This window comes from Chroicocephalus ridibundus, chromosome 6 (assembly GCF_963924245.1).
Source record: "Chroicocephalus ridibundus chromosome 6, bChrRid1.1, whole genome shotgun sequence".
Taxonomy (NCBI): Eukaryota; Metazoa; Chordata; class Aves; order Charadriiformes; family Laridae; genus Chroicocephalus; species Chroicocephalus ridibundus.
Window position 1 is genome coordinate 6,933,177 of NC_086289.1, and position 16,209 is coordinate 6,949,385.

Below are 16,209 nucleotides of genomic sequence, written 5' to 3' on the forward strand. Positions count from 1 at the left end.
TTAACATTGACTAGCAGCAGGTGTGTTGCTTTGCTTTTCTTTCACTTTTTCCCCCCAAAGAATCCTGTTTCTCTATTTTGAAGAAGTTGTGTAAGTTGCACTGCCTTAGAAACCATCTTTTATACCCTTGTTCCCAGCAAGCAGTTAACAGCTGGCGCTGCCTTTACGTGTGTATGTGGTGAGTTGGCCGTAGACAGTACATAGCGGCTCTGCTGCTGCTGAGGGGCTGGATTAAATAATGCCAAATAGGTTTGTATTTTTCACCTTCTGCCTTTTTGAGCCGGGGAAAGGACTTAAGATAAACAGAAGCATGAGGGAACCACCTTGGCAAAGTGTGTCCTAAACTAGCTTCACCACAGCTATCAACACTGCAATGTAAGGATGAAAAACAGCCTGGTGTTGCATGGTGCCTAGTGATGCTCCAGGTTTCGCTATTTGCAAATCTGTTCTCAGTCGCCGTGTTTTACTTCAGTTTTGTGGAAATCCAGGAGTATCCACGCGCTTTTTCCAATAAACGTGATCTCCTGGACCTACAGCCTGTGAAGTTAAACCCCTGTGCAGCTCAGTAATGCAAAATAACACGCTGGTGGTGTTGGTGGCAGCTGTTTGAACCTGTAAAACCGCACTGATCTGTTACTTGGCTGAATCCAGCCCTTACCTCAGCTATTTTCAGTCAGTGCGGAGGACTGGGGGGGGTTCTCTGCAGCCCTGCTCCTCGTTTCTGCCTCCCCGGGTGGCGCTGGGGGACGCTGCTGGAAGGGGAAAAGCCGATCGGACCTTTCCTAATCCCCTCCTCGCTCCGGGGCCTGCCCTGAGGGTGCTCCCGGGCCGCGGACCCCCGCCGCCTCCCTCCCTGCTCCGCGGCGCCTCAGAGCCCGGCCCGCGCCCGAGGGCGGGAAGGCGGCGCGGGCCCCAGGCCCCCACCTCGCAGGAGGGCCGGCCCGGCCCGGATCCCGCGGCGGCGGTGCGGGGCCCGGGCGGAGGGTGCAGCTGCCGGACCGCTCCCCGGCGGCGCCTTTCCGGTGCCGCGGCTCCATGGACGCCAACCTGCGGTTCTGGAGAGCGGAGGGACAGGTGAGGGGCTGAGGGGGGCCGGGGCGGGCTGCTTCCCTCCCTCAGAAATAACGCCTCGTCTCCCTCTAACGTGTCTCCCTCAGTCTTTTTTCCAGAGGTTTCTTCTCTGGGCGGACGTCTTGGATCCCCTGCTGCTCCTGAAATCCTCCGTGAGTACTGGCCTCGTCGTCTGGCTTTTCTATACGTAATTGCATAAAACACAGGTCAGTTCTAGGCACAGCCGTTGCAGCAGCCCTTTGTAGGCCGTGGCTGCTGTGCCAACAGTTGAATTAGCCCAATTAAGAATCGGTAAACCCCACAAAGACAAGAGAGAGAGAAGCGAGCTGCTGGCGAGGCTGTTCTTAAATAACCTACTGCTGAAGGAGTGGAGATGCGGAGCTGTCGCGGAAGACGGGTTTGCTGAACTGCAGCACAGGCACCCACAATCTCTGCAGGCCAGTCTACGTACCCGTCTGGGTGGTGCAGCTTCATCTGAAGGTCATGAAGCTCTTTGATTCTCCTCCAGGTGGCTATATGGAAAGGAATCCTTCCCTAAGAGGGAGCACACATGATTTGTAAGGCCTTTTTATAACAGAAAATGATTATTACAATTTTAACAGTAATTATGAACCCTAAGGGGGAGTCCATCTGACTTGTAAGGCCTTCTTATACCAGAGAATGATGACTACAATTTTAACAATAATTATGAAAAGTGTGATACTAAACACATGGTGGGCCGTAAAGTCTAGCTTCTACATTTCAGGAACTGTTGTGACAACAAACTTCTGTCAAATCCTAGAATCATACCATACCAGGTTGGAAGGGACCGCAAGGATCATCTGGTCCAACCTTATAATAATCTTATTTCCCTCTTTCTATCGTGGCCTCCTTTCAATATTTAAATATTTAGGGTAGGACATCCTAAAGCAGAATGATTATAAAATTATTATTACAGTTCAAAATAAGGTCCTAAACATTTTGGTGCAGGTAATATTGGAATGTGTATCTCGGACACAAAATCACTCACGAAAGCTGCACCGAAATTTCACACTGGTGTGAAGTGATGAGTTTCTACCAAATTAACAGGGTGTTGGAAGTGTTCTATAAGCAATCAAAACAAACGAAGATGTGTTTTTCTGTTGATCCACCTCTGTGTAGTTTTGTCAGGGGTGACAGAGGAAAAAGCACAGTGCATTGTATGAGAGTTGGCTGGTTGCTTAATGTGCTAAAGGAATTTTTGTTTATCAACTTTTTTTTTTAAGGGAAAACCCCATTAAAGCAAAAGAACACTGCCAAAATGTGTGTACATGAGACATTTCCTTGTCATTTACAGAGTTAGTATCTATTCATCTGTCTCTATAGATGTGTATGTATGGTATGAATACATATCTCTGTATCATGTACAAATAGTATAATTTAGTAAATGTACCATACATATATGTAAATACATATATATGTGTCTTATACGTGACTGTAGAATATTGAATATTGAAATAGTGAGTTATTGAAATCTGTAGAATATTGAATAGAATATTGTAGAATATTGAATATTGAAATCTGAGTTATTGTTTTCTGACTGGTTTGGTTTTTTTCTCAAATACAGGATGAAATAAGAAGAACCAGGTTATTATTACAAAACAGTGGAAAGACGCTAAGTGAGCCCATACAAAATGATCAGGTATTTTGGAGCACAGTTTATTGAAATAAGAGGTGTCTCTTTTCATGGCCGAAATAGTTGCTATTAGTATAAGATCTAGCAGACAAGATACAGAGATTCAAATACAAGGGATAACACAAGAAAAACTCATCATTACAGAGATTTTTCTAATCTGTGAATCTGGTAGGAATTTCTTTGGATGACTACTGATGCCGACTTGCAGTATTGTCATCCAGAAGAATGCAAGGTTGTGTATCATATAGCTAAGTTTAAAAAGACACTCTTGGAAACCTACTTATGGAATTGCTGGAAAGTAGTGCTGAGCCCTTGCTTCGTTAGGAGGAGTCTGTCTTTTTATTCACTGTGGGATTGTCTCTTCTCATGTGGCATTTAGTATTTTGTGTGTCCAAGTCTGAAAGGAGAAATAAAAACTTCTATGATTCCAGAAAAGCTTGAGTCTTAACCTAAGTGTTTAGGCATTTAGCCATATTTAAGAATTGTTGTTTTCTGTTTTAAAATACTTACTAGCTTAGCTTTTTGAAATTAAATTTCTGTTCTGCCATAATGTATGCTTTGGTATTGTTACACAGCACATGGAGTGTAGGCTATATTCAACAAGGAGTAAATGGAGAGAAATTTTAGGGAAAAATTATTAAAGGGATGTGTGTATATATATATATATGGCATTCCTTGTAAAAGTAAGCTATTGGGAAAAGAAGATATAATAAATGAATATTTTACCCACTGTCTTCTGAAACTTGATTACTAACCTAATTGTCAAATTGTTTAGACAAAACGAGCCTTCCTGCTAAGCCTGGTAAGTTTACAAAATATTTAGAAATATTTTTTTTTCTTTCTTATTCAAGTATGGCAAAAGTGGTCTAATTTGACTTTTTTCTTTGAAGTCCAGTGTACATCCTGATACAGACAAGATAATTCCCGTTTTGTTTAGGCCTCCAGGTAAGTTCCCTTAAGAGAAGTTTTGTGTATGTGACTGAAGCATCAAAGGGGAATAGCTTATAGTAAATAGCCACTGTGATAGTACAGCGATACTCTTCTCCTTACAGAAAAACAAGTAGACTCTTACTTCTGTTAGTTGCATTGTCACGTCTGTTGAAGATTTACTTATTCCTATGGTCCTCTTGAGGAATTTTTCCCACAGTTCATCTGCTGAGCTAGGTGGAAACAGTCTGACCAGTTTCTGTTTTTTGTAACTACAGAATGAGTTCCCAAATCTCTCCACATGTGAAACAGTCTACTGTAAACTAAGTTCTCACTTGATGGATGTGGCTACTGTTTGAGTTTACTTGTGGTGGCAGATAAAGTCTGCTTGGGATGATGTTTAGGGAGCCAAGACACCACGGGTTGTTAATCAGATATAACCATACTTAGGCTATTTGCTGATTACCTCGTATAACCACTCACAGCTGTGACAGCCTTTGTTGACACCTATCTCTTTTTTAACAGAGGGAGGAGAAGCAATTTCTGTTCAAAACTCAGTTATATAGTTTCTGAGTAGCCACGTTGAGCGGAGTTCACAGGGGCTCCTTTTGGCTATAAGCTGTGGCTGGGTATTCTGGCTTCTTGAACAAGAAACGAGAGACAAAGGTTAGAATCTAAGTCCATGGTGATGGTGGGTTTTTTGTCAGCTAATGTTTTATTTAGAGATGAAACTAGAAGGGGGAAGTTAGGGGAATTTTCTGCTCAAAATCTGGACTCAGAAGTTATTTTTACTGAAATGAAGTTTTCTTTCTTTTTAGCCTTCCTGCCCATATGTCTTCCATTGGTAAGTAATGATGAAAGATGCTAGTGTACCACAGGGCTCACACTTTTCCAAAGCCAGGGGTTGAAGGGAGGGAATAGAAGGTTTTGGGCTTCTTAGTTGTATTTTCAGCACAAGCTTTTTAAAAGACGTCTATTTTATGGGAACTGCTGAGTAATCTAGACATTAAGCCCTTAGGGAATCTCACTGGAAGTCCAAACCTATTTGCTACCTTCCTACAGCAGTATTCAAAGAGATTGTTTGTGTGTGAAGGTCAGCTCTCTGATGCAAGGTGAAACTTGCTAAGCAAAAGACCTGGTTTTGGTCTGGTTTACCCCAAAAAAATGGAACTGCAGTAGGAATCTGACCCAGAATATGATTTTTTTTTTTCTTATGTAGATTGTGCATTTACAAGTAAGAAATGGTGTTGTCAAGAAATTACAAAACATATAAAAATAAACCCTTGTTACAGTGCTCAAAATAGCACCGTTTTGTTTCATAAAATTTGTGGCTGTAATTATACGCACGCTTATTCATTTAGCTGTATTTGCCTTGGTTTTGACATAAGAGTAAACATACTGATGTATGTCATTCCATACAGAGATTACAGCATGAATTTACATGGCACTACTAGAATGTGTAGTGGAAGTCTTAATGGCTGTTAAACTCATTAAGAACAGTAATAGAATTAACAGAAATATTTCTTTTTGGTATTTACAGCTTAATGCTTTTTCATAGATGTGGTTAGATTCAGCGCTGTCAATAAAGGTAGCGGATCCACTAACATTAAATGAATTATTGATCCTTATCTGAAGCTTTGAGCATTCCCTGCCCTCCTTTTATTCGATATTCGCCTTATCTTGATTGACTCTCTTCTTTGAGAGCGTTCCACACTTGGTGGGCCAGACCTTAAGAAAGGCTGTGATTTATTAAAACTGAAGTTCTTATTCACTGTGTGACTTGGGAAGTAAGTCCTAGAATCTTTGATCAGGCAGATTTAGTATTTATATCCCCACTAGCCAAAACAATCTCACCCTTTCTCATTAACTACTTTAATTACATTTTTATTACCTTAGTTATTTTATTTGTATCTATTTGAGCTTCACAGGTACAAATGCATTTTTTATTTTGGGTAAGAAAGCATCTTGCCCAAATATTCTTGCACACAGTGTTTCAATCGCTGTGTCTCTGTGTTTTATATTGGATAGAAAAAGTGAGTATGTCACATCTGTGGCAAGAAAGTATGTTCGCCTAGAATCAAGGCAAGTGGCTTCGGGTGCTGACGAGAGCCTTTGACGCTGCTGCAAGTAGTAACATAGCAGTTCTCTTCATGCTCACCAAAAACTTCTAGACTCATCAAACCTAATTTTCTTGTGGGGTTATTTCTCTTAGGTTATTGCTTCATCTCTTCAGCTCCAGGCAAAGCAAACTTTTTTTTCTCAGGTAATTACCTCTCCCTTTCTACGTTTACAAGTCTTCTAGTCTCAATCCCAAATTCATTTTTGCTTATAATCTCTCCTTTCTGCAGTTCGTGTTTCACACATATACCACAGGATTCACCCTATTCAATGGAAATGGTACTGTAAAGGTTGAAGTACGTGTCAATTTTTATTTTTTAAATCATCTGCGTCGTACAAGACCATTTTGAACATAATTTCTGAGTGTTTTACAAATGCACTTATGGAGTATGTTTCTTCTGTCCTTCTTAGGAGTACCCACTTCAACAAAAGCAGATCTTCTACGGCTTGGGAGCCATTTCCTATGCAGCATGTATTGGTGTATGTATTTGCTCAATGACTGCTTTCCTAATAAGCTCTCCTGAGAAGGACTAGGTGCTGAGATAATCACAGTGCCAGATTCCTTCAGAATTATGCTTTAATACTGTACTCTGCTGTCTTACCCCAAAACTGTTAAGAATAAGAATTTTCCTGACCATCTGTCAGCCAATACCTTGCTTGGCTTCCTCTGATACTTCCTTTTCTGTCCTTTTCTTTATTATTCTGCAAACTTAGAAAATGGGTGGTGAGAGGAAATGCCCAGGGTTTACAAACACAGAATAACTCACTGGGTTTCTGTGGTTGATTTTTTGATGCGGTGCTGTGGAAGAGATCTGTCTAGCTCTAAAAAAGTAGTGAAATCCGCAGGCACCTGTACTGGATAGAGTTAGCTCAGATCCCAGAAGCAGCATAGCGATGAAAATATTGCACTGAATGCAGGTTAATTAGCCTTCCAGGAGGGCTCGTTAGCTGAGGGCTACCTAGCTAGCTCTGTGCTGTGCTGGAATAAGAATTTGTGGCTTCCAGAGTTTGCGGTATCAGAATGAGCTCTGGTATCCTCATGACATTTATTGGGAATGTAGAGGCCCCTATAACGCATTTCCTCACTATCCACACTAAACAGTGACTTTTACAAGCCTTCTGGCAGAAAATTATGGCTGTTCCTGCTTCTATTAGATGGACTTTTACCTCTGCCCGCTAAGCAAAACAGTTGGGCCAGCAGTGCTCAGGACTTTCAGAGGTCTGAGGAGGCAGCTATGGCCATGGGTGACCGTGGGCATTCTTCCCCTTTGACCTAAGGGAGACTCTGAGCGCTAGCTGGTGTCCTGGCCATTTATTCCTAAATGAAACTTCCTGCAAGTGTATTATGGGAACATAGAAACTGCAGAGAATCAGGAACAAATGCACAAGTGCGCCAGGTGTCCTGTTTGGGGGAGAGAGCAGCGTGTGTCACAAGGCAGTTGGACAGATGTCCAAGGAATATTAGTCAGAGGTAATTGTTTTCCTTTTTCTCTCTTTGCATTCATACTGCTATTGTCCTATACATAATAATGTTTAATGCTTTTTTTAATCATAATATTTAGTATTCTTGTCTAAGAGAGTGATTACAAATACCTTCAGTGACTAGAGAACATAGGGGTTTTTTTGGAATGTTAAACCAAGGCATTGTTTATAGATGGTAACTATGTACTAAGTCACAGATTTATTTTCCTAAACTGTTGCACGTGCTGAAATACTGCACATTTTTTTAATAGAAGGTGCCTGTTTCCTCCCAATGCCTTAGGCTCTTCCTCTTCTCTTCATGAATCGATACACATTGAAGAGTTCAGTGACACAACTGGTTGTCAAAAAACTTCTACCTGCTCCTCTTCTTGGTGAGTGTAAAGAAACTGTCCATCATGCAGCTGGTCTGAGGGCCTTTTGCTGCCCCCATCTGACTAGAATTTTCTTGGGCTTGCACAGATGTGGTCTGGCTGTTTCCAAGTCTTCCTCTCTGACTGCCTTTGCTGGGTACTGTCCTTTCTGTGTGAGAGTTAACGCTCCCTGATCAGTGTAGCTGACCTTTATTTGATGCTTGCTGGTTTTTAGTTTTATTGCCTTCTAGCCTTTGTATGCGTGACATACAACTGTTTCTCCAAAGATACCCAGGCATGCAGTTGGCATTTTTCTTCGGCTTGGACACTTTACCTGAAAGGATCAGGAGGGCAGTAGCACTCGAACTGGCACTACCTGGTGTGGCACATACATGACACCAGAGTGCGACACAGCTCTAGGTGTGCGCTGGCGTAGTTCCTTACCCAGGTTGGGGCTGCTGCTGGCTACCTTGCTGGCTACCTACCTGCTGACAGTGTAGAAAGTGGGAGTTGTTACAACAGAATATTATTAACCTTGCAAAGTAACGGGACTCAGTTTATTACTGAAACAAATCTACTGACACGGTGAAGTTGCACCAGGACAAATTTAACTATTTGATGTCATTAACTGTTTCTCTAGTGCCATTAAAGACATTTTTGGCCTTTCCTAGGGGGAAACGGGTAAAATTAAAACAAATGTCATCTCCTTTGTTCCAAGTTATGCGAGATGGCTACCCCAGTCTTTCTGAGGATTTATCTAAGAGCTTTCTGGCTTGTTTCCCTTGGAGCAGGTGTTAAAATGTGCTTCCATTTTCTTAAACTTAGAGAGAAACCTGAGGGTAATTGATTAGTATTAGTCCAGCATTTGAAAAGTGCCATCTGTTACGCTGATGTCTTTATTGAACAGCCCTGCCAAAAACAAATAAAGAGAAATCTACTATTTCAAGCAAGGTCAGTTTGCCAGACTATGCCCTGTTATGCCTAGACTTTGGTCTAGAACAGAGAAGAGAGAAGACCAGCTAGATGACTAACTCCCGCTTGATACGGCCTTTATAAGTGCCAGTGGTTTAGGCTTGTGCTTTCAGTCACTGGCTGCAGGATGGATGTTTTCAGGTATGTTGTAAAGCTGGATTTGGAGGAGACTGAAACATTCTTGTCTAGGATCCAGCTGAAGCACAGCCACTTGTGGCAGACACCAGCTGTGCAGAGAAGTGCCATAATGGCACGTATTAGAGCTGGTGTCCCCCTTTCAAATCAGGGATGCAGCCTTTACTTCAAGTCTGTTCCCTTCAGGGTCTTCTTTTCTGTGCTGGATTTTGTACTGACCAGTAAAAAAACCTACTCACAACACAAACCCCTCCCCTTTCTCTTAAGAACAAGGTACTCTTGGTTTGAGTTGGATGGCAGTGATTGAAAGCTCTGAGTCCATAATGATAAAGCACCTTTTAGGATTGAGCCTTTAAAATCTTGCTCAAGCTTCTGAAAACAAAAATTAAGATCCCAAGCAGATTTTTCTGGGGCAGTCTTTTCTTAAGCTACCGGGTTATTCACTTGTGAACTGTTGAACCGGAAATGCAAAATGCACATAGTTACGAATGTTACTATTGAGATAGTCCTTTCGGATCTTTTAAAGCAAAATCCTCTTTAATTCTGCAGGTTTGATGAGTGCATTCACTGTGGCGGTGGTGAGAAGCCCAGAATTTGAGAATGGAATTGAAGTGATGGACAGGAATGGCAAAGTTGTAGGAGTGTCACAGAAGGCTGGTGAGAAGGTAGGCGAGGGGTTGGAGGCCTCTCTTGATTTGCCTTTCATTCCCTGCTAAGAGCTGAATGTGATGCTGGGAGTAGATAGAGTTGGATATATCGAAATGAGGAATCAGAGATCAGGTGCTGGATCTTTGGGTAGGCTTGAACTACGTCTCTGGAAGCAGGTTCCATAACCCTTGTGTCCTCAAGGGTTGGCAGCCTCCCCAGACCAGTATACTGAGTGCCAGAGGTGAGCCACAGAGACTCAGGCATTTCTGCTTTCCTGGTCACCTCAGAAGACAAGACTCTTGGACCTTCTTCGGATGGGACACCTCAGAGAAAAGCCCTGTATTGTACATGTCACATGCACCTTCTATAGTGGGAATATTATTTAAAGGCTGTGCCTCCCAAAGGGTAAGGCCTGATCTACGGTGTGCTAGCGCATTTTATCCTCGGGCTCCAGTTGCTGACCAAGCTGTCTCTGTATTTGCTCCTTGCCTTGCTCATCTACCTCCTCTGTAGAGCCTGGCACAGGAACTAGAGCAAGGAGTCATATTTTATGTGCTATCAGTGATCCTCCCTTTCTGTGCTGCTGTCCAGAGGGGAGGAAACAGCTAGATAAGCATAAGGATTTGTGAGCAGCTGGAGAGAGAACTTCAAATTTGACACAGGATAGTTAGGATGCCCAGAAGGCTTAACGATTTGGAAGTAGTTCAGGACAGCTTAAAAAAAGCCAGCCTCAGCAGAATTATTACCATGGTAGGAAAACTCAATATGGCATCAGGAGTTTCACCTCCCTTGTAAAGTATTTCTTGGTCACAAGTGGAATATTTGTTACTTGTAGGAGTTTAGTTTCCACTTAAAAAAGATTTCCTCTAACAAATACTTCTATCTTTCATTTACCTGTTACTTGAAACTCCAGAGTATTAGACAAACTGCTCACAGACGCATGCGGTATTTGAAGCTGCACAGAGCACTGCTTTAACAACACTTACTTTTCTCTCTCCCTGGAGGCCGTTAAAGAAACAGCATTGTCGAGAGCAGTCTTGTTTGGGACAACGTTCTTCCTGCCAGCTCTGCTTACATACTTTGTGGAAAGGTAGGAGGTACTGCAAAAGGGCTGGGGGCGCCTGGTCAGTGCGTATTCTTGTTTTCAGCCTGGCTGTTACCACAAATCCAAGAAAAAATTGCCAGTGGTATTACTTGCCTTGTTAAAGTGATTATCTGGGAAGTTTCTGTTCAGCTACTGTGATTCATTTAGATAAGTAAATGAATCCGGTTATGTCCACATCCATGCTTTGAGGGTTTGCAGGAGGCTGTGTAAAACTATGAGGGTTTCCCCTCTGCTCCCATGCAGGAAACATGTTTTTGCTCTCCTGACAGGCTGTTTTCCAGCACCTGTGTTCCCCAGTGTCTGGTGTCAAGGTCGTTCACAGCATTTAGCTTAGATTTGTTATTTCTGAAGAGATAATATGGTACTTCATCTTGCAACTAAAACTGGATCTCAACTTCCAAATAGCTTTCCATATCTTGCAAAACATTTTGTTGCTTTTGCAACATTTAGAGACCTTGTATCACAAGAATAATTCATTGTATGCTTTATAGAGAATTCTTACCCTGCCCTGAGCTTTTGTCTTGTAAATAATACAGGTAATTTGGTATTGCCTAAATCAATTCCCTGTCCCACTTTGTTAGCTTAAGGGATTCCTGTTACTAGAATACATACAAGCAGATGTAAGATAAAATTTTAAAAATACATCGAGTAATAAGTTTTGCCCACGGGGAAGTAGGACTGACAAGAGGAAGTAAATCTGAAAGGAAAGAGGGTAACGCAAGAAAAATCTTAGTCAAAGGCCTGAGACGCTTTAAAGCACTAATGCCCCTTCTCTTGTTATTTTGATCTTGCTGCTTATTTTCTTGATCTTGTATTGACAGCCTGGAAAATGCTGCAGCTAAATACAAAACAAAGGGAAAGAACAGGAAGTGAGGAGTAAGAACATAGGAAATAAAGTAATGAAGCATCTTTAGCATTTGTAAGCTAAGGTTATTACTAATTTCAGTGCAATTTCAACCACTAAAATAGTAGCTAATGCTCTTTGTCTTGCTGACTGATTATTTTTTGAGCCAAAACTGACATACTTACTTTTCCATGTCTTGAACAGAGCAAAATTTGCAAAAACTCCACGTGCTTTGGCTTCAGTGAGAATGTTTATGATTACATCAGTACTGGCAGGGATGCTACCAGTCTCACTTAGCATGTTCCCGCAGTGTGGGGAGGTAAGTCCTTTCATAGGAATTGATTTAGGATTATTTTTATATTAAATAGTCATTCTGTAACTATGGCCAGCAGTCTTAAGGCCATGTAGAATAAATCAATAGGATTAATCTTGTTGTGCAGAGGCTTACAGGACTTGCTAGGTCTAAGTTCCAGTGTGTGTTATTTATATTTATGCTTTTCAGTGTAGATGTATCAGATTTTCACAGCAGTCTGAAGCAAGCAAGGTCAGGAGAGCTGATAAAAACAAAGATAAAGGCTTTTCCAGCACTGTTTTCAGTCCTGCTGGAGAAAGGAAGGATGTAGATGGAAATTTTTTCTTTTGTGCAAAGTCAGTGTGAGCTCATCAGAGAGGTAAACCAATTCACATGCGACATCTCTTCACCCTGCCTTACTGCACGGTGAAGCGTACTCTTCCCTGGGAACGTACACCTTCCTGGCAGGTTTTAAATGGAGGATGTAGCCCTTGAACCTTGGGCTTTGGAGAAGGGAGCCTGGGGCTCCTTTCTGCATTTATTTCCTCTCCCTTATCAGTATTGTGTGAATATTCTTGAAAATCACAGACTGGGCTCTCCCAATTTTCAGAGGCTTCTTTTATTTGCCCAAACTTTCTGGCATTGTAATATCTCTTTTTTTTTTTTAGATTTCTTTACTCTTGATGCCGTAAGAGATTAACTGAACATAAATGAAGGGACTTGTGAGAAATTATGTTCTGAGAGTATGGCTGGTTAGTTCCCTTTGAGCTTTCTAATTGCTCAGCCCACAGCAGAAGTTCTCCTGGGTGGGTCACCCAAATATATTTACGGTTGGACTCCATGATCTTAAAGGTCTTTTCCAACCTAAATGATTCTATAGGGAATGGAGATAATGTCACTAATGCTCTGCTTAGATCTCTGGAGTACCTCTAATTTTAAATTAAATGTGTTTCTTCTCCTATGTGTGTGCATGTTGAAAATGTCAGAGAAGGTAAAAAAAAAAGGCCCAAACCAAAAAAAATCCCTCAAACCCCCAAATAAACAAAGAAGCCCAAATCCCATAGTCTTGCTTCTGAATACAGTATTTCAATTTGTGCAAAGTTCAATGCAGTAAAGAGAACTTAACATACTTACCAGGATATGGTGATGTTGATTCCCTTTTTCTATACGTTGCAGATAAAGCGAACAGACCTCGAACCCGAAATTCTGTCATCTACAGAAGAAACAGAGTTATTCTACAATAGGGGAATTTAGAGATTGGCTTTTATATATAAATGTGTGCTCTGATTGAATTCTGAATGTATCAACAAATTCAATTGGCGTATGTGAGTGAATCATGAGTTTACAGTGGCGTACGTACCAGATTTGGTGTGGTCTGGAAAAGAGGTGGACTTTGCAAAATGATTTTGCAAGCCCCGGCCCGCAGGCAGGTATGTGCCCGTAACTTAATGCTGTCAGTGACATTTGTACCAGAAAGCGCTGTAACACAGGTTTTGTCACAAACTGTGTTCTGTATGCTTCCTCGTGTGATTGATTTCTTAATTAAAAGACTATTGAATACAAAAGTTTGTTCTGCTGTTGCTGCAGCTTTTGACATGCTGCTTTCCAGGAACACAGCTGGCAGAGGCATTAACATCAGTAGTCCTCTGGGTGAAGTCAAGCTGGTTCTTCTCAGAATACTTACTTTGTATGTTTCATAGCATTTAGTAACACACATTTCAAGGACGAGACACAAGTGAAGTAGCCATTAAAGTGATACTAGACAAAGCAACCCTGACAGCAATATAATATTGGTTAAATTTAGTTGTTTTAAGTTCAGGAACCGGGTGTCAAACTTGGCTACAAACCAACTCCTGGCTTTCTTGACATCCTTGGAGGAGTTGTGAGGCCTGATGCCTTTTGAGCTTTAGAACTTGGGGGTTTTTTAACACCGAAGCCACTGGGAGATCCTGTGGCTTTCTGACCTTGTGGTGGACAACGAGGAATTCCCACTTTTGCAGGCTGACGGTGTTTATCCAAACAAAAAAGCTGTCTTCTGAGATGTGGCATAAGGGTTAGCCTGCTGATCAGTGCGGTGATAAGTTTTGTTGATCATAGGAAGTTATTCAGGGGACCAGGGCTGTCTGTGAAGAGCTGCAGAAAGAGCTTACGATACCAGATGTAAATTCAGGTGAAATACCAAACAGATAAGCGAGCAGTAATGAGCTTGGCAGAGGGGACAGTCCAGCTTCATGGCTGGGCTCTGAGCTGACAGTTAACACTAGGAGTAGATTTAGGGTAGTGGCAGAAGCTCAACGTGCAGTTGAACTTTGAAGTTCTTACCAAGTGGCATTATGGATACCAAACAAATGACATGAATTTAAGAGGAGAACAGGCATTTCCATCACAGGGAATGCATCGAAGGATACCAAACTCATGGAAACTACACCAACAAAAAAAGTTCAGCAGTTCCATACTACTGGAAGGGGTAAATAGTTTATCTGCCTGCTCTCACTCTCATGTCTGCCTTTTCACGGCCACTGGGATACGACATTTAGCTGAACAGATCTTTGGTCTGGCCCAGTACAGGTGCTTTCATATGGCTTGCTGACCTGCCACACAATCAAGATCAGACCTTCCCCTGGGGGGACAAGGTAGCAAGAAGCTCCACAAGTGTGGTAGGAGACCCTGTGGTTACGATAACTCTAGGCAGGGGTCATGGGAGAGATGGCTCTAAGGTCACTGAAGATGTTATGTGAGGTGCTGCTAAGGCTGCGTGTGACAAGGATAAATATGCACTAAACAATGTAATAATCACTTCCACAGAAGTAATTTTACAAGTACAGCCTCTGAAGACTGCCATAATTTAAATTCCTCAGAGTGCAATACCCAGGTCGCTGCTCTCCTGTTGCTAGAGAATGAGATCTCACAGTGTGAGGGAACCAAAGGGTTCCCAGTTCTACTCCATCCCTGCAAGAAGACAGCAGCGTAGAGCAAACTAAGGAAAAATAGCTGGCCTGGTCTTTTGCAGGAAGACAGTTCCTGCTGTGCTTTTGGCACTGAACAAAAGCAGGAAATAGGGGGTTGAGTTTAGTTTCTTGTTTGAGTTCTGCCTTTTTTAAGCCTTCCCCTAACAACTTGCTGCAGGGAAGGGTCAGACGAGGAGAGAGGACAGGGGAGTAGCGGCCCATCCGAAAGATCTGTACCTCGAGGGGAGCACGCTGTAAGGCTGTCCAGGAAGACAGCATGGATACTGTCTGTAAGCTGACAAACTTAAGAGTGGCAAAGAGTTTGCACCACTCCAGTGGAGGACTGGTGTGAATTTCTAAAGGTAAAGGATCATTTACACTTCTGAACTCAACAGGGGTCACTTGGCCTTGCCTTTGTGAGTCATGTTCTTAACTACATAGTAAAATCCTATCAGGGTCAACAACATAAAAGCTGGGACAGACCAAAGGTCGGCCTAGCCAAATGTCATCTCCAACGGCAGCCAAAAGGAGGCACAAGAAGAAAAGATCACATCAGGCTCAGCTCTCCTGAGCTGGGAGGACCAGTAGGGAGAAGGAAGCTTTTTCCTCCTTGGGTACCACAGGATTGGGTGGAAGAGGCTCACAGTCTCAGCCTGCCTCTCTCAAGGAGGTGTTTGTCTCTTTCCAAACCTTTAGTAGCACAGCTAACATTCCACAGTTAAATTCTCTAAACCCCTGTTTCTCTATTAATCCTATTTCAATAACATACCAAAGGCAACTCAGATGGGGTCTAATTCCACTCTCAATAAACATTAATTGACAGTACAATGAAGACCCACACCTCTCCCCACTCCTTTTTAAACATAATTTAAGAATGGCTAAAGTAAATGCCAGTTAGGTGAACCACAGTGGAAACAAAGAGGAGGAAAAAAAAAACACAACAAAAATTGAAGATAACACATTCACAAACTTTGAATCGTCATGGTAACTAGACAAGCTATAAATTCTCTGGCACCACACTTGGATGTTTTAAGCAAATTGATGTCATTACAACTCTGTGAGTAAGGCGTATGGAATAGGGCCGATAATAGTCTCTGTTACTACAGCTGCCCATTATCAAACTCTAACACCTTCTTACTGAATACTCAAGTTGAAATTTGCCGTATTAAACACAGCCCCCTCAGGGTTATTAAATACCTCTTTCCTTTCCCCCATTCTCAGCAATGTTTCCATTGCTCTAACCAGAATTTTCCAGAAGAGGAGGGCAGGCACCTGCCATATAAATTGTCATCCTGGGTGATTCAGCTGCTTCCCGAATCAGGGCAGGAAAAATACGTTGCTAAAAAGGCCTCGGCATCCTTGGTCTTGAAATAAAGTTGTTATGAGACTAGAACTAGAACTGCCAGGACCAGACCCCTGGTACTCCAGAGGGATAAGTGAGGGGAACAAGACTGGTACAAGCAGAAAAGCATCGTGTTTGAAGGACTTGAGCGGACATTCCGCACCTACAGGAAAACCTTCCCCTTCATAACTCGGAATAGATTAACAACGTACCAGCCCAAGGCAGGTCTGTCTCTTGCCTTTAGCACCAGCCATGAGTAGTGGAACCAGTTTAAGGTGTGGTAAACTACAATAGATGGAAGCTTTCGGCTTCGAGGAAAAT

General features: G+C 42.2%; 1 protein-coding gene across 1 annotated transcript; it reads left to right on the plus strand.

Moving 5' to 3' along the window:
• The first annotated feature begins 849 nt into the window (after positions 1-849).
• SFXN4 (sideroflexin 4) lies at positions 850-13,181 on the plus strand. The gene is made up of 14 exons (XM_063337921.1): positions 850-1,074; positions 1,158-1,223; positions 2,657-2,731; positions 3,501-3,527; positions 3,616-3,670; positions 4,471-4,496; positions 5,865-5,915; positions 6,001-6,066; positions 6,182-6,250; positions 7,533-7,623; positions 9,259-9,374; positions 10,362-10,447; positions 11,511-11,625; positions 12,775-13,181. Exons 1-14 carry the CDS (start codon positions 1,036-1,038, stop codon positions 12,850-12,852), a joined length of 960 nt encoding a protein of 319 aa, XP_063193991.1. The 5' UTR covers positions 850-1,035; the 3' UTR covers positions 12,853-13,181.
• Positions 13,182-16,209: the final 3,028 nt, after the last annotated feature.